Here is a 19,225-nt window from a genome sequence, read left to right on the forward strand (position 1 = left end):
CCCTAAATATCAAGATGATAATATTGGACTGTTGATTTCAGGAAACAATTGTAGGTATGCCTGGAAAAAAGGAGTTCAACCAGCTGCTTCTCACAAGTATTTTGTATAAGAGAGGCCATTCTACATGATATAAGTCAAATTGAGTAATCCTAGAATCATTAATAATAATATCATTTATTCTAAAAAGCTGAAAATGGCAGATCCAAATTCACTGAAATGGAATAGTTTACAAGCCAATTAAATATACTTATCTACTGTGGCAAAAATATCCACAAATAACCATACCTATCTTAAGAAGAAGGCGTTTTATCTGTCTGGAAATATATAATTTGTTTCACAAATTCAACAAATTATATACTTTCCCCTTCTGGTAATGTTAATCAGGATAGAAAATGCATTTGGTTCAGTGAGAAACAATACATTGAAGCTACATATATTAAAAAGGATTATGAATTCATTGTGTAAGGAAAAAAAGCTCAGTATTGTGAACAACAATTTTAAATATTGTAAATATCAATCAGTACTGGAATCAAAATTTTGATACCTGTGTTTTACATGGAATATGCAAGAAACAACAAATGTTCGTGCATAGTTTTAAAACTCCACGTATAGTTATGAAAATAGCTGCCCCTTCCCTTCGCAACGTATTTTTTGTGGTTCTGAAATGTTTGCGTTGTTCTGTGGCTGGTTGGGCAACAATTCTGTTACCCTAATTAGTTCACTTAGTATCAGAGAAGAAGTGCATGTAATTCACTATGGAATTTGGCATCAGTAGAATTGAGCATCAATAAAGAGAGCTTTGCAAGGTAAGGTTATCATAGTTCACTTGCTCACCTCCATTTTTCACATAATACTATAATTGATGAGAAGGACTTCAGCTGCTACTTTAAAAGAAAGGGCTTTATGCTTTTCTTGTTGAATTACAGTTCCCATTCTGGCTAGAACTACTGATGATGTCATTTATTTTTCATCTAAATATGTAAAATATCGCAAATATGTGTAAATAAGTGTAAAATACTTGTAACAAAGATAGAAAACAAACAATACTCAGTTGAAGTCTTGCTTTGGACAAATACCAGAAATTTTTATTCTTTTAAACATTCAAAATATGTAACCAATTATGGATTAAATATTAACTCCTTAATTTTAAAAGAACATCTGTGAATGTTCCTTGCTTTAAATCGGTGTTACTGCTTCAGGAATTATTTTCCTTAGAACGAATGACTTCAATGGAATTAAAGGTAAACTTAGACATAAGATCACTGGAGGGTTTTTGTAATGTTTTATCAATAGTAGATCCTGAAGCTCATAATTATAGAATGCTAAAAAGGTTATTGAAGTTAATCTTAAATTATTAAGGGGCAAGTGTGTGAAAGAGTTATACAGAATATTATATAGAATATAATTTAACACTAAAGGCAATAGCTTTTGTGCCATGCTGTTATGTGGCTGTGCCATGCTTCTTATTTGAGCTCCAAAATCTATTTCATTAGACAGTGAAGCCATCTTTCTTTTAGAAGCTAATCAGCTAGAATATCCATGAAGTGGAAGATTGAGCAATTCGCCATTTCAAAGACAAAGTTCATCGACTAAAATTATGATAAGTTTAAAATAATGGTGGTTTAAATTTTTATCTGTAATTAATATGAAGGTATAATACCTATATATAAAACTAAAATATAGTTTTATCTCCCTTTTAGGATGAAATGGTTTTTCTGGCTGGTTTGAAAGGTCTTCTTCCTTGTGCTGTCAGAAATCTGATTCGATCAAATAAACTCAACATTAGCAATACCTCCGGAATGGCAGAAGGTAAATATAAAGGTAGATCAATGAAATCCTTTTGGTGAACCCTCAATGTATATTAAGAAATAATTTAATAGTATTTTACCTTATAAACCTGTGTTTCTTAATTTAATCAGTTTTAGTACAAAAAAGAGATGCACTAGAAATAAAATTCAATCTATATTATAGACATTCATGCATGAACTAGAAGTGATCTGCCACAGTTTTGAATACTCTCCCTTTCCCCTGCAGCCAAGAGAATGGACGAATGGGCATTGTATTCCATTTTGTCCAGTTAGTTGTTGTTGTTGTTGTTAGTTGCAAAGTCGTGTCCGACCCATGGACAACATTCCTCCAGGCCTTTCCGTCCTCTACCATCCTCTGGAGTCCATTTAAGCTCATGCCTACTACTTTACTGACTCCATCCAGCCACCTCATTCTCTGTCATCCCTTTCTTCTTTTGCCCTCAATCTTTCCCAGCATTAGGCTCTTCTCCAGTGAGTCCTTCCTTCTCGTTAGGTGGCCAAAGTATTTGAGTTTCATCTTCAGGATCTGGCCTTCTAAAAAGCAGGCAGGGTTGATCTCCTCTAGGACTGACCGGTTTGTTCGCCTTGCAGTCCAAGGGACTCGCAGGAGTCTTCTCCAGCACCCGAATTCAAAGGCCTCAATTCTTTGGAACTCAGCCTTTCTTATGGTCCAACTTTCATAGCCATACATTGCAACTGGGAACACCATAGCCTGTCCAATGAGTAAATCTAGTTAATTTTTAGACAAAACAGTGTTTTAGCTGATCTGATCACTTCAGGGAAGTTCCAAGTTGATTATGCTCAAAGTCATGTCTTATGTATAAATTTAAGACTGTATTTTTTAAAATTATATTTTATTCATATCCCAGCTTTCTGGATGAAAGCCAATCAAGCTGTCTCCGTTTGGTAGTTATTTTTTTTAATGTTATTTTCTTAACATCCTGTTAATTAGTTATTCTCCAAACTTCAGACTAATATGAAAAAGGAACATCATAGGCAGGTTTTCCCTCCCAAAATGACATATAAACTGATTGAACAGAAGACTAATTAATTCATGAATTAATGTAAATGTTTCCCCAAAAATAATTTATTTAAATTATCAGAAATTCTAGTTCAAGTTGTCTTAATTCTCTAGTCTCTAATTCATATAAATTAGCATATTCAAATATTACATTTACATGGCAAATTAAGCCATTTTATGGTTGTGCTTAGCATGACTTTTGAATGCAAACCAGACTTTAAATATTGATTAAGGAATGGTAGCTTAATTACCATATGAAAGTATGGGTTGTCATTATTATTCAATATACCATCCAACCTCTATGGGAATTTTAAAAATATTTTTACATAAAACTTAAAGAAAAACAGGAAATGTTAGGCAGTTTGTACTTTGCAGCTGTTGTGTAATTTTGAACTTGTGCAATTCAATGGAATGAAAAGAAGAGGGAGGGTCATTCAGGTTTAACACTAACAACTCATTTTTTGCACTTGGGGCAGTCTATCTTTGCAGTGGCAGATACAGCAAAGCTAATCACAGTATTCCTTCTTGTATCTCCAAATTTTAATGTTCGGTATAGAGTGAGGCTTTTTTGTATAATTTTGTAAATAACTCAAGGCGACAAACATACCTAATGTTTGTCCTTCCTTCATCTGTTTTTCCTACAATAACAATTCTATGAGATGGATTGGACTGAAAGAGAATAACTGGTCCAAAGTCACCCAGCCAACTTTCATGCCTAAGGTGGGACTAGAACTCACCATTTCCTATTTTTTAGGCCAGTACCTTCATCACTGTAGCGAACTGAATCTGCCTTATTGTTTTGTCAGCATAGAGTTTTTTTGTGTATCCAGCATTTCAACGTTATGTTTTACCTATTTCTTACTACTCTATTTCAACTTCCTATGATGGTATCAGGGTGAATGTCTGGAGTGCAGGTTTACCTTGATGTGATATTTTAATATTAAGTTTTGGTTGCAAATACACATTTTTAAAAACAAACAAGGGCTGTTTTATGAAATCACAAATGACTCTTTTATAGATGTGAAGTTTTGTTCCATATAGTATCAACCTTGTGAACTCTCAAGCTCTTCCTCTTTCTGAAATGTATTTAAGATGGACAGTTACACACACACACACACACACACACACACACGTATATATGTATATAGTATGTGTATATGTGTGTTTTGTGTGTGTATACTTTTGAGAGCAGGCAACAGAATTTCAATTTTAATTTGTGCCAGTATGCCCACAGTAAAAAATGACAGTAAAGGTTATCTTTAATATTTTAAAATCAAAACCAGGAAGAGCTGCTTCTGCGTACAGGTAATCAGTTAACAATAGTAATTGGAACTGGAATTTCCATCACTTTCGCATGACATGACATCCCATGATTGTATGACTTAGTGGCAGCAATTGCAGCAGTCCCCAATGCCATTGTTAACTGAATCTGTCAGGGGTTAGACAGGCACACACCCTAATCTAAGCCATTCCCAGCCCTGAGCCTCTTCTTGAACTCCCCTAGCTCTCTTGAACTCCCCCATATCCCCACATCTTTTTGGCTGCCTATGTCAAGGTTACAAGGAATTACTTAATGGTCCAATCCACAATGGATGTTACAGATTAGATCTAAGGGTTTTTTTTTATCTTGGAGTAGTGGCATAGGGCTCTGGGTTTGGAAAAAATGTCACTCTCTTATGCTCACTCCATGCCCTCTTGCCCTGGAGTTTTCCATGCCAGGCCATCACTGCAAAGAGGTAGCGCCTGTTTGATTAGCTTAACCGAGGACACTAATGTGGGGCCGTGGTAGCTCAGGCTGGTAAGAAGCCTGTTATTAGAACACAGCAGTCTGCAATTACTGCAGGTTCAAGCCCGGCCCAAGGTTTACTCAGCCTTCCATCCTTTATAAGGTAGGTAAAATGAGGACCCAGATTGTTGGGGGGGCAATAAGTTGACTTTGTAAATATACAAATAGAATGAGACTATTGCCTTATACACTGTAAGCCGCCCTGAGTCTTCGGAGAAGGGCGGGATATAAATGTAAATAAATTTTTTAAAAAAAATGAACTCAGCTGGGATTCATGAAAAGTTTGGGACTGAAACATACTGTACAGAACTAAAGTGTTTACAGTAGCATTCAATAAAATATTATTTATAATTTATTCAGAATTAAATTTCATTATGTGGCATATTATACATGGACTAGCAATATACATTAATATTTCAGCAAGATTAATAGAACCCATAAATATAAATGTTAAAAAAAATCTGTGTTCAAGTATTTATGTCTAGCCATTGAAACACAGCTGTCAGGGTTCTGACCGATGTCTTAATTAAATATTAAGCCTCGAGCCAAGCTTCAAAAGAAATCCGGTTATTTATTAGGAGCTTCATGTCCGCACGTTCCAAGTGAAGTGAACTCTGACCTCACTTAATTCATGCCCCAGCTCTGACCCTGTTTCCTCCTCCCCCCAAGGTGTGTCATCAGTCACATTCCCCAGTGAAGCAATTTCATGGGTTGTAGAGTCCCTCCCTCTGGCCACTGTGGATATCCATGGAGATGGCCTTGACTAGAGAATGTGCTTTTGTTTTGACTGAAGTGCGATTCCCTTGCTGCAGCTGTGAGGCTCAGTTCCCCATCCCCCTGCCTATAGCAACTTGAAAGTAGTCAGGAATGCTTCGCGAGTTGACAACAGCATTGTTTAAATTAAAAAATCAGATACTGAACCAGTATATGCTCTCAGTTTATAGCCGGTCACAATGTAATCTACAGTTTGACCTGGGACCCCACAGTCACACTGAGGGGAGGATACTATGCCCCATTTATAAAGAGATGATTATTCTGTTAAGTAAGGCTTACTCTTAATTTAGAATTATACTTAGAATTCAAGATATTAGATTTAAAAAGGAATACCAAATCTTGATTGCAAAAAACAGACAACCATTGCATGGAAGCAAAACATAATTTTTTTTCTTATATCTATATACCACATTTGATCTGTGTTACTGTTAAGGTGACACTGAATTTTATCAAATTAGAGAATATAAGAGCATTGATGATTAGGTTAAATAGAATGCTGTTTAAAAGTTGTGCTGAGAACATAAGTGAGATCATTTATGATTTATCCATATATTTTTCAATGAATCTAAATGTGAGATACCGGCAGTATCTAAGCAAGCAACATTGGAGAAGGAGTTTGGTACAAAAGATGATCTTGCAAGTAAATAAATCACTATATCAGAAATATATATTTCACTTTTATGACTGATTACATCCAAAAAATGATAAATATTTTTATTTGAATAAATAACATTAGATTAAACTTCTGCCTTTTTATATTTACAGGATTTGTACAGGCAAATGTTATCATTATGCATAAATCTTTTGCTAATGACTTTGAAAAATTTTGTCAAGCAAACGATGGGCCACTTCCCTTACTGTATAGAAGTAAGCCAGGGGAATGGAAATGTCCTTTCCTGAGCAACAGTTCTGATATAAGGTATGTATAGATTTGTTTGTGTTGAAAGCTATCAAGAAATATTTAGCACCATTTCTGTGCATTCTGCAGAGAACACTGCAGAAATATCAGTTTTTCTATTATTATTATTATTAATTATTATTATTTTCTATTATTTCAGACTTTTTAATTTTCAAAACTCAATTTAGGCTTGCATAGTTTTTATAAGCATGTGAATTATAAGGGAGAGAGAGAGAGATTTAAAATATATAAAATTAAGTTGTGATGATTTCTCATGACTCAGGAAAGTACAAAAGCCAAATGCAGTTTTTTTGTATGCAGGCAGAGCGATTCTATTTCTCAACATCTATATATCTTTTAAACATAAGAACTGATCCTTCAATTATCATCTAGATGACAGTGCATCTGTTTTATTTAAAATTACGTCCCATTGAGTTCAGTCACCATTTCTCTGAAAGTAAGTAGATATTTCGTTAGAGTCAGAAATCAAGTAGCTAGTCCAATGATGATGCCAATTCATTTTGCAGAAGTGACTGCTTGCAATATAAGAAATATGAGCACGGAATATCTACAGGAATTGTGACAAATCTGAAAGAATATTCAGAACAGTTTAAAGACATGGTGACCTTTTATCTAGGCTGTAGTTTTACATTTGAAAAGGCACTCCAGAAAGCTGGCATTCCTGTAAGAAATGTGGAACAGAAATGTAATGTAAGCATGTACAAGGTAAGAACAGAAGAAAACAATAAAAAAAAATCCCAAGAAAGTCCAGTTCCCTTTTGAAAAAAGCACCTTTGGGACAATATCTCCTGGAGATCTGCCATCCAAATATTAATCTGGCTCAAACCTCCGTTAGCTTTAGACTCAAACAACATAAGCCAAGTACTGCCACCTGGTGGGAATGTTTCTTAAGACACATAATAGCACAGGTGTCAAACTCGATCGTGTCACGTGACATATCGTGGTGTTTTTTGTTTTTGCTGAGCCAAGGTGGGCATGGCCTGCGGGCCACCAGTTTGACGCCCCTGCGTAATATTATATAAATAGTGGCAAATACAGTCAAAATAATAATTAGTGTTAGCTCAGAAAGAATGCTAGTATACATTTTTAAGTTGCACATGGGCATACAGAATTCTGATTTTCTTTTCTAGCGTCTAGTGAATAGAGCAGCCAATTCTTTCACTCTTTCCATTTTTTATGTCTTTTTTTAGCTGATAACTTCAATATTGTTTTATTCAATTGCTCTCAAATACATAATTATTTGATTTGTAATATGTTAGGCATCTTTTCTATTTCTCTTGTCTGGATGTGATCACTGCTTATTAAAAAAAATAGAAAGAGATGTCATTTTAGTTGTAGTATGACAGAAATATTCCCACCTATTAACATGAACCCAGTCATTTACTCCAACAATAAGATAAATAATAGTGTTTTCTTTCTATGCCTTCTAAAGTCCTGGAACCATATGGAGTCTATGGAGTATTGAAATTATGTCCAAATATTTCCAAATATACTAAATGATTAAAACATTACTTTTGAAATTTCAGTTTTGTTTCAGAACAAAGAAGTATTTGATTAATATAGTTTCATTAGCTGTTCACCAGAGCTAGCAAATAACCACCAGAGGGCAGCAGATAGATATATAAAAAATAATTCTTGGCCTCCATCTGGTGGTCATTTGGATTTTTGTAGCCAAAGCAGGAAGTTTTCACTATTAGTGTTATAACCCATTCTTAATTGAAGAAAAAAATGCTTTTTTCTTAATACAAATACTTTTTTTTTCAAGATCAGGTATTAAATCACAGCAGGAGACATAAAGCATTCAATTTGTTCAGCTTCCCTTTTTATTTGATTGTCAAGTACTATAGTCTGATAGAAGCGTATTCCTTTCTTAATGCAACCCTTCAAAATGAATAAGCTGATCAGCATGTGATTAACACTTGTTTTCATGTTGAGGTTAGTCTAATTACAAGGAATATTTTTATCAATAAAATCTGTATTTTCACTTCCCATTATTTTGGGGCCACAATCTTATATTTCATGCTGAACCTCAATTACTGTAATATCTGCCTATTTTTATTTAATTGCAAAATATGTTCTTGAAACAATAATAACTTAATGCCATTAGAAAATAAAACAAATCTAATATGACATTACTAATTTATATAATGTTTCAATGTTTAGTTGCTGTGACTGTGTAATTAAATAGAATGTTAGCAATAGCAATGACGCGAGCTTAAACAGAATGCCATCTGAATCATAAGGGTGATAATAGATGATATGTGGGAGAAGGCAACTGAACATGCTACTATTAATCTTGTGGCCTTTTATCACCCAATTGCATTTATCTTAGAGGTAAGATGCCCTCTACTTGAAAGAAAAGGCCTTTGGAGATGTCTTCATTGTTCTTAATGCTTGGATCATTTTTTTAAAATTTTACCAGACTGCTGTTCCTTGCTGTGATACTGAATGTTTTCACTGTAATCTAATAGTAACTATGAGATATATACCTAAAGATAAACTGAAGGAGTGTGTGCAAATCACCCATCCAATGAAAAAATCACATGGAGCACCAGTTCACATTGGCTCTCCTGGTCAGTGTATTTTTTTCTGTGTTTCTACAAAGCATGCATGAGAGAGAAAAGTAACTGTCCTTAGACTTGTCTGGCTTACTAATGTACAGTCTAGCTTTTTAGTGAATTTATGCACAAGTAAGAGGATTTAAAAGAATTCCCCCCTAGATCCTACTAGTAATTCCAGGAAGTGCTGGGTAAGAAGCCTCTAGGTAAACTAATGTTTTTAACAATTGTAAACCGCCAAAATCATTGGGTGAGGTAGCATATAAAGTCAATGAATTATAGTTGTTGACGCAGTCAACTAGATGTATGTACATATGTATTCAATATCTGTAACTTAGACTGTATTTAGCATTTTTCTTCTATTTTTATTTTATTCAAAAAAAGTTAAAATACGAAACTCCCAAAAGCCAGGTTCCAATTATTATTATTCCAATTGTTGTTTTTATCATCATCATCATCATTATTAAATCTTAAAGTGTCACAGGCTTTTCAGTGCAATCTCTTTCTGCCCTGAGGTTCAGTTTCACATATTTTTTCCAACCAAATAAAAAGTCATGCCAAAAATTTATTATATGTCACATTTGTTACCTGAACCCAGTAATTCCTTCACACAGGTATAGGAATAAATAAACCATTAACTTTAATTTTACATTCACCTCATAATAAAATAAAGAAATGTCAGTATCCCATGCAAGAGTATCCCACTTTCCATGCCACATCCCATGCTCTTCTAGGCAGTTGTCAGGTGTTTTACAACATTAAATCCCAGCCTAATTGGGTTTTCTACATTTCTGCTTGAGTATTAATAAAATTTCAATTTTAGATTCGTTAGGAATTAAAGATCTCTCCAGTCCAGAATATGGTGATGCAGTACAAGCTCATCCTGGAGATGTACCAGTCTTTTGGGCCTGTGGAGTAACAGGAATAGAAGCTGTCATTAATTGCAGTATGTATTTAGTGGAATTACCAGAACTGCTGCTTCATTATAGAAAATCGTTCTAAAATCGTTTAAAAGTTGTCGTTCGGTCACTTCTGATTCTTTATGATTCAATGTACATACATACTTGCAGTAATTGCTTCTTTGGATTTGTATAAGCTCATGCTCATACTATCTGTGATAATACCAGCTGCCTTGCCTTCTATTGGCTTCTTTTACAAATGCTTTTTTTCCCCCCAACTCAAGGTCTACTTCATTGAGTTTTGCTTTCTCGTGTGTTTAAATTTTAAAATATAACCTACATAAAAGAACCAACAACGCTCATAATCCATCTTCCGGTGATTGTTGTGTTGTTGTTTTTTGCCTTGAACTTAACCAAGCTTTGTTCCATAAAGCTATAATTTTCTCTTAATCATGCACAGAATAGTCCTGTAAAATAATCTTATGATTTAGATTCTTATTACATGCTAAGCATTTGAGAATTACATTTCTTTTTTCTGTGTACCCTGCCATGATGAGGCTAAGGCAGGTATTTACCTGAGACCGACTTAGTTATGATACATTTTTAAAAAACTTTCACCAAACCAGAACAGAGTACAATGGTTGTTTCCTATTATTTAAAAATTATAATTCTATTGATGCAGTCTAAAATTTCTTAATAAAAATTATGAACATTTGTTTGAGATTTTGACTAAACACTATTACTGTGTTTCTATCTTTTAGAAAATAAGCTACATATTCCACCCAGCTGGTCATCATCTGAAAATTTATGAGCATTCCTTATAATTCAGCATCCAAATCATTAATGAAATAATGAAGAGTAGATGAGCCAGGACTTTTTTAAGTTTTAAGTTGAGGACTACCTGTAATTGTTAATTGATAAAGTACTTTTAATTTTTATCACATGTAACCAGCATCTGCATAACCAATTTATTTTCATCTGCCTTTTCCTCCCACCTTCTCTCCCCACATCATTTTAAAACTACCTCAGCTTAGACACTCTATGTATCTGATGAAGTAAGTGGCAGCTCATGAAAATTTACACCTTTTAATAAAATTTATTGGCTGAAAAAGGTGCTACCAGACTCTACCAGCTATAGCCGTGATGGCCAACTTATGGCACAGGTGGCCAAAGTGGCACACAAAGCCATGTTGCCCGGCACACACAGTCTTGCCTGTTCTTCTTCCGGGTTTCTGGCGTGCATGCGCGTGTGATGATCAGCTGTCCTTCGCATGTGCAGCAGTGCCAAAAACCTGTGTGCGCATGCATGCCAGCCAGTTGATTGTTGGGTGCACATGTGCACCAAACCCCAGAAGTTTTGCTTTCCCGGAGCGTGTGGCAGTGCCGAAAACCGGTGTGCGCATGCCTGCTGGCCAGCTGATTATCAGGTGCACATGCACGCCAAAACCCAGAAGTTTGGCTTTTTCGGAGTGCACAGCAGTGCCAAAACCCAGCCTGTGCATGTCTATCAGCCAGCTGATTATTGGGTGCGCATATGCGCTAGAACCCAGAAGTTCAGTTTTTCCGGAGCGTGGCCCCATCGGGCACGTGCACGTACGACCAACATTTACGTGTGACCTTTTCGGCACTTGGTGCCAAAAGGTTCACCATCAGTGAGCTATAGAGTAGGCAGTAGTAAGATAATCATGTATTTGTTCTTTTTTTCTGGGCACCCACTTTTATATTCTGTTGATATTCATTTATTACATTTTCATTCATGACCATCTCTTCTTGCACACCATTTTTTCCATATCCTTCCTTCCAAAGAAAGAGGTTGATGACTAGACAAAGGTTGTCCACTATTTGAGGGGCCAGCTATAATTTCTTAAGAAGACAGTGCATCACTATATTTTCAGAGCAAAAAGGATCACCCTTCATTCAAGGATAAATTCACCACCATTTTATCCCAGGTAGAAGGGACATGGAGCTAACCTATAGGTGATTACACTAGCAGTTCTGAGAACTCTGCCCATTTCCTCAAAATTAATGTGCTCAAACTCCTCCCAGATAGAAAGGCCTTCATTCCTCCTGTACACTGCTTATTGAGCTTCTCTTTATTTTCCAGAAGCTCCACTGGCTTTTACCCATTCACCTGGTTGCATGTTTATCACTGATTTGGAAATAGAAGATGATGCATCTGGTAATGATAAGGATCTCCCTGAAGTCTACTGCATTTCTCAGGATCCTTTGCATTATAGTATTGCTTCAACAGCAGCTGTAAAGAAAATTAGAGGCTTAGAAAATATAATAGCGATAGATCCAGGTAAGAGAAAAAACACAATCATGTTAGGAGTTTAAAAAGTTTACTACGATAGAAAAAGTGATATCTGTATAATTTTCCACAGCAATCCTGTCAAAAGGAAAATTTGAAGAAAAAAATCCTACCTCTAATGCTTGCATTTATTTCCAAACTACCCGTTTATGGTTAAATTATCCATAGGCCATCATTTAAATTAATACTTAACTTGTAGTTCAACTTTGCAGAGACTTTCTATAGAATATGAATGATGGATGTATCAAATGTTGTTTTGAAAAGGTAAAAAAATCAGAGGGAAGCCAAAACAAATAACTCTTCTGAGAATAATAGTTACCAAGCTATTTGCGTGTTCAGGCAAGAAGAAAAATCTGGTTTAGCAGCTCTGAGATCTTCTCTTCTATTTCATTTCCTAATACTATGAGCCATTGCATCTGTCAGCTTTAAGATTTTTTATCTATCGCAATCAAGTTTTATTTTTAAATAAATGCCTATGACAAACCACTACCTTCAGGATGTTCTTAGTTTAAAATATTTATATTTTCCATGCTTAGGGAACAGAGGTGTGAAACATCTGTTTTCTCAGGATGAACTTCTGAAGGCATGCCTGTCTATTTCCCATGCGAAATCAGTGTTGATTACTACAGGATTTCCCACCCATTTCAATTATGAACCACCTGAAGAAAACGATGGGCCGCCTGGAGCCATTGCAATGGCAGCAATCTTGAAAGCCATGGAAAAAAATGTAGTTATAGTAACTGATCAAAGAGCTCTCGATTTAAATAGAAAGATTATCAAGGAATCTGTTGAGCAAGGTATGACATGGCTCATTATAACCTGATTATGTTAAAGGGTGTTTCAGTTTATTAAAAATAGAAACTGTCCACATTGTGCATTTTCATTTATTAGTGTTAACTTATTTTTTATGTTCCTGTTTTAAAATCTAGAATAGTTATAGAATATTTACTAGGTTTGCTTCACTTATCACTCTAAACTGTAATGTGATTTATTTTCTTCATTTATTAAATTTATATGTCTCCTCTTAGCATCAAATGACTCTGAGTGGCTTACAGTAGCACAAAAGCAAACTAAACAATTAAAATCAAAACCTTAAAATATCAAATCTTAAAATTGAAATGGTTAACATTATCAATAAATTAAATAAAGGATCAGTGTATAAGTGGGGTACAGGTGGGACATTAGTATAGAATAGAATGACAGAATTATTGGGGATGGATTTAGGATACATATTAAGCTTTCTTATAATGAGAATTCTGTTTACCTGAAAGAACGACAAAAAAAATTTCTACCAAAATATTTCACTTTAAAATGGGAGGAGATTTTGTATTGCAGCTAAACATTTCATCCAGTAGCTTGTGGGATTTAATTATTCTGTGCAACTGAATTGGGAATAATCTAATCAAGGTATAAAGACAGAAATAATTTGGTTTTAAGAAAGATTTGTTTAAAAATATTATAATACTTTTCTATTAAATGAGTAGAATTTCCACATGTTTAGGTCCGATTCAGTCATATCTTTTCTTCACATTCATCCTATTTTACAACGGAGGAGAATGTCCTGAAAATTTCAGCCACAGAACCCATCCTATTTAACATTGGGAAGACAAAACAAATAATTGTGAAACAGTGATCAGGCATGTGCAGATTATTTGGTGAGGCACTTTGCTCTTTAGCATCTCTCTCTGAATCTGCATACTGTAAGAAGTAAGTAAGTGCAGGTGTTTGAAGGCACAGCAGCTCCTGCATGCCTGGAAGAGCCCTATGCACAGGCCTAACAATGGCATGATTAATATCATGATCCAAGTTACCTTTGTCTTTCTCTATATTCTAGAAATACTGCAAACATCTGTTCCTGTAATCAGCTACCAAAGCAATTCTCCAGATTCAGCTCTGCAGTTCTTATGTGAAGATGGGAATCCAGAAAAACCGAGGTATATGTCCCCAAACTCTAGCTAACGTATCTCAGAAGGGTCTAGGGCAGTTTGCTGCAGCCAACTCGCCACGGCCAACTCGTTGTGGGCCAACTTGCCATTGAACAATTTAATGCTGTATTAAATTGTTTCATTCAATTACTTTTATTATTGGTAGCCACGTTTTCTCAAAATTATTGTAACTTGTATTTCTGGACTGACTTTATTTTTTTTATTATTATTGTCCACAGTTTTGTCAAAATTTAACTTCTGTATTTATTGAATTGTTCCTTGGTGCATTGTCCCACAGCGAGTTGGCCATAGTGATTTGTCCCATTCCAATCTCAGAGAGTCTTTAGTGTAGGGTACGGGAACAGGGCTCAGCTCCCGAGGTCCATATAGTATCACAGATGCTAGCTAGGTATCATCTGGTTGACTTCAAATACCAGAAGGGCTTTAAAGCAATTTTTCTCTAGGAGCCTGTTTAACCTGCAGCTCTCTCTGGGAAAGATAAGAGACTAGTATATTTCCTCCAGGTACTCTCTTGAAACAGAAAGAAATAAACAGAAGGTATAAAAGACAGTGCTAGAGGGGAAAGCATAAAGTACATGTGAGCAGGTTGAAGAGAAAGAGAAGAAAAAATTTATCTATTTGCAGGGAAGAATTTTACTCAGGTTATAAACCAGATTTCCTCAACCTGCTTAACTCCCAGCTATAGTTGGGGATGATTGATGCTGTAATCCATGTCAGCTGCAGAGCACCATACTGTGAAAATTTGGAGTTAGCCAAATATATTATTATGAAGACTGAAGTGATAGATTGGGGAACTGGAGCAACATTGAATGGAGCAGAAACTCAAGGACACAGAGTTGAGGAAATTGAATAACAAAGAACTTTCCTCATGATCCCTGATAGTAAATGGAGCATATGGAGTTTTGATTTGAGAAACCTTAATAAGTAATGCTGAGCACAGCAAGGTATCATTAGCATTAGAACTGAGTCTTAATTCTTTTTTTATTCTTTTTCTTTAGATTTAATCATTTGATAGCAATAGAACGTGCTGGGATGGCTGCTGATGGTAATTACTATAATGCAAGGAAAGTTAATATTAAACATTTAGTAGATCCCATTGATGAACTCTTTATAGCTGCACAAACTTTGCCAGGAATTACTACTACAGGTACAGTATATGTATTTTCCTTCAATGATCTGATAGGGTTACTATCTGGAGACATTAAGAACAGGGTCTATCATGCAAATGGAATAACTGCGGTGAGGCAAAAGAATTGGTGCTCAAATTGGTAAAATTTTTTAGCTCTCTTAAGGTTTCAAATGTTCACAGTCATGGAAATAGGAATTTCAATGAGGCAATTTCCAATTAATCATTATTTACTGATGCTTTTCTAAATTTTCTAAAATATGAGATGCTTTTTAGATATATTAATGTGGCATTTATTCTAACCCTGCTCTTCGCCTGTATGAAGAAAAACCCAAGACAAGGGAGATCAGAAAAATGTACGCAGAAACAACACATACAGATGTGTTCCTGCAATAAACCATAATTGAACCTACCCATTAAGGTTGCATGTCAAGATGGCCGTTAAGTGAAATGGCCTTGCTTAATGATCTCCACTCCTACTGTGCCTGATGTGGCTATTAAAGAAACATGAGGGTTCTTAAATAGATCATGGGATGCCTCAGGGTGAGGGAGACCCTTGGAGGCATAGCGCAGGCCTAGGCCTGCCTGTCTCAGACCTTCCATGGCCTCCTCCACACACAAACATACCTCGGAACACCCCATGCTCTACTTTCCACCTCTTAGGTCCCCACAGGCCTTTATCCAATCCTACCAGGTGGCCCCAATTTATACACCACCAAGCCAAGCACTATTCCCCTCAGTTAACTTTTAAAGAACCCCAAGGCTTCTTGTGGTTCCAGAGTACTGAAGCACTGGAACAGTTCACTTCATCACACAGACATGTGATGCAATTGTGGAAGCTGCAATGATATATATAGCTATCAGAATGCAATTTTTGGTCAGTCATAAGGACGAATGACTGCAGGGGTGTTGCAGGAACCATAATTTTCGAAACAAGGTTTTATGGAGCTTTTGGGAGGTTTGCTGTAACTTCAAATGGCTGTTAAGTGACCCATCATATCTTGAAGACTACCTGTATGCATTAGATTGCTTTGATTCTGGGAAGAACGTGGACACTATAAATTAAACATGTCAGTGGTACTCCTCAAAATAAGGGGAGACTAGGAACACACACCCAGTTTGGGCTTTGAAGAGAAAATGCACATACAAATATACAGCAAATATATTTCAGTATATTGATGCATTAGAAGGCAAGTAAAGAAAGGATAAGAAGTGAAAAAGTATGGCAATGTTGTGCCCCCATTGGAGTCTGAATCCGAGGGGGAAGACAAGCAACTGACAGCGAGAGAGTGGCTCTGTTGGCTGTGAAGGATACTGGGAAGGGCAAAGTCAGGCTGGGCAGAGCAGGGAAGAGGGGGTTCAGATGAAGACCAAGGCCCACCCCCTCCTCATCCTAGGGCATGCAGGGAGGAATGGAGAAGAGAGCAACGTGGGTTGTGTGGCTTACAAGGGAGGAAAGGGCTCTGATTCCCTTCACAAGGCACAAGGCACTCCCCAGGATGGAGTTTAAAGGAGAGGCAAATGGGAGGGGTGGTTGTCGTGAACAAACACTGAGTTCATCTTGTGTTAACTGCTTTATCGGAGTTCCTGGCATCCTCCCAACTGGTTTGATTTACTGCCGTGCTACTTCACTTCTGGAACTCCTTATCTGGCTTGCCCTGCCAGATTAATTACCTTATCTTGCCTTGTTGGATTTATACTTGGAAGTTTTCTGTTTATAACTGGAGTATTTTCAGCCAATGGCTGTTCCAGTTTTGTGGGAGAGTTTTTCTGCAGACCGGAGAGTAAACGGAATGTTGGGGGCAAAGTTGGAGCTAATAAAGGGACTCATTCTCTGGCTGTGTTGCCTTTGTGCCACACCTTGGGTCATCACAGGGTACTTTGTGGTCAGTTTGGTTTGTACATACATGTACAAAAATTATAAATACATAAAATTACTTGTCTATTGGAACTATTCAGCAGAAGCAATGCATGCAAAAACTTTGAATTATATTTTAATTGAAAATTCAATAAAGCTAATTGGACCATAGTGAAATAAAATTCATTGCTCCATGTGTGTCATGATTGACCAAACTAGGTAATAAAGTTTAATGGCTTCAGTCGCATATTTTAGAATGTGTTGGGAGGGAGTATCTCCTTAATAATAACTTTAAAGGATGTTAAATAGAATTTCTCTCGTACATTATTTATTTTATTTATTTATTTATTTAATTAAACTTTTATACCGCCCTTCTCCCGAAGGACTCAGGGCGGTGTACAGCCTGCATTAAAACAATTTATATACACCTTAAAATAACAATTAAAAAACTTATTCTATAAAGGCCAAAATTAAAACCGTCCAATTGACCATATAAAATACCCAATAAAATAGAATTAAAATTTAAAATTTAAAAATTTAGCGTTTAAAAATCAGGCCAGTCCCGCTTGGATAAATAAATAAGTTTTCAGTTCCCGGCGAAAGGTCCGAAGGTCAGACAATTGGCGTAAACTGGGGGGAAGTTCGTTCCAGAAAGTAGGTGCTCCCACAGAGAAGGCCCTTCCCCTGGGCGCCGCCAGCCGACATTGCTTGGCGGACGGCACCCTGAGAAGACCCTCTCTGTGAGAGCGCACGGGTCGGTGGGAGGCATGTGGTAACAGCAGGACATTTAGTTCTGTTCAAGTTTGAAAACATGTATTCTTTGATTTTTTTAGAAGGCCCAAATAATAGGCCTCTGTCATGCTCCTTGAATTGCTGCAGAATTTTTTGTGAGGTTCTTCTAAGTGCAGTCCTATACCAACTTCTTAGAAATAAGCCCCACTGATCTTTGAGAGTCTTTTTTAGAATAGACACATATAAGTCTATTTTGCTAGATTTTGTGAATAGAAATTAACTATTATAATTGTTACTTTGTAATCCTTAAAGATAATAGCTGTTATGTTTTGGCAAGGCATGGTACAAATCAACTGCTAATCTGCCCCAACTATACTGATATTGTAGAGTTATTTACTTAAACTTGCAGATGTATAAACATGCACAAATGCTGATATTAATAAGTCAGCAGTTTAGACAACAGTACAAGTTTCCAATCACACTTATGATTTTAATTATTTTATCATTCTTTGGCAAAATTCTTCATAGCTATGAAAGCAGATGCAAATGTTAATATGCACGATAAATAAAGCTGGGGTATTTCAGTGGTTACCCAGAGTGCAGTTTTCCTGGGAAGTATTCACAGTAGGCTTGACAGTTCTATAAATAAAAGGTTATTAATAGTTTCACTAATCTTTAATTTTTCATTAGATTTTCTATAAAGATCATTGGTATCAAAATCTATGCCTAGTATGGTAATATTCCAATGTAAATTTTCCCTTTTTCATTTAGGTATTGGAGATGGAGGAAATGAATTAGGAATGGGAAAAGTAAAAGAAGCCACAAAGAAGCACATTAAAAATGGAGATGTCATAGCTTGTGATGTGGAAGCTGATTTTGCAGTTGTTGCAGGTAAGATTTGAACAAGCTAAAATACGTACATGTGCAAAATCATAAGAAGAAACTAAAACAAAAGCTGCATTTCTTTTTCTGGTTATTGCATTCAGTCATCACCTAATAAATCACTAAATAAGCTGTTTGTCATCTTTGATACCTGCTGTGCTACCAGGGTGGCTCTGGATAGCTAACAGCAGTTAAAAACAGAATAGCAAAACAGAATATATAAGTGGCAGCCAAGGTAACAAAAAAAATAAAAATAAAACTAGAATTATCCCAAAGGTGCTTTTTCAAGAGGCAACTGAACTTTCTTGTTTTTCTTTGAAGACATTTTGCTTCAAAACTGAAGAAACGTCTTCAAAGAAAAACAAGGAAGTCCAGTTGCCTTTTGAAAAAGCAACTTTGGGACAACCATGACCTGGATGACAGAGAATTTTCACAGACCTCAAACTAGAATTAAAGTAGTATCTCATGGGCTCCAACTAACAATCTTACCTCCATGTCCAGGAACAGAACCACATTTTCAAGTCCTTGCAAAAGATTGGCAGGATTGAGGCTGGTCTGTTTTCCCAATTCTCTGCAAAATATTTCAAACCACAAGGGCTAAACAT

General features: G+C 36.0%; 1 protein-coding gene across 12 annotated transcripts in view; it reads left to right on the plus strand.

The window, feature by feature from the left end:
* DGLUCY (D-glutamate cyclase) overlaps nt 1–19,225 on the plus strand; it is a 31,117-nt gene that overhangs the window by 5,750 nt on the left and 6,142 nt on the right. For 6 of the 12 annotated variants that reach the window (XM_058162553.1, XM_058162552.1, XM_058162555.1 and 3 more), the window contains 10 exons: nt 1,701–1,821; nt 6,155–6,308; nt 6,815–7,013; nt 8,731–8,881; nt 9,690–9,812; nt 11,870–12,067; nt 12,613–12,873; nt 13,911–14,010; nt 15,021–15,169; nt 18,510–18,629. In XM_058162553.1, coding sequence (XP_058018536.1) covers nt 1,707–1,821; nt 6,155–6,308; nt 6,815–7,013; nt 8,731–8,881; nt 9,690–9,812; nt 11,870–12,067; nt 12,613–12,873; nt 13,911–14,010; nt 15,021–15,169; nt 18,510–18,629 — 1,570 coding nt within the window. In that variant the 5' untranslated portion in view covers nt 1,701–1,706. The remainder of the gene's footprint in view (nt 1–1,700; nt 1,822–6,154; nt 6,309–6,814; nt 7,014–8,730; nt 8,882–9,689; nt 9,813–11,869; nt 12,068–12,612; nt 12,874–13,910; nt 14,011–15,020; nt 15,170–18,509; nt 18,630–19,225) is intronic. The other 6 variants (XM_058162559.1, XM_058162556.1, XM_058162557.1 and 3 more) reach the window with 3 other exon arrangements.

This window comes from Ahaetulla prasina, chromosome 1 (genome assembly GCF_028640845.1).
Source record: "Ahaetulla prasina isolate Xishuangbanna chromosome 1, ASM2864084v1, whole genome shotgun sequence".
NCBI lineage: Eukaryota > Metazoa > Chordata > Lepidosauria > Squamata > Colubridae > Ahaetulla > Ahaetulla prasina.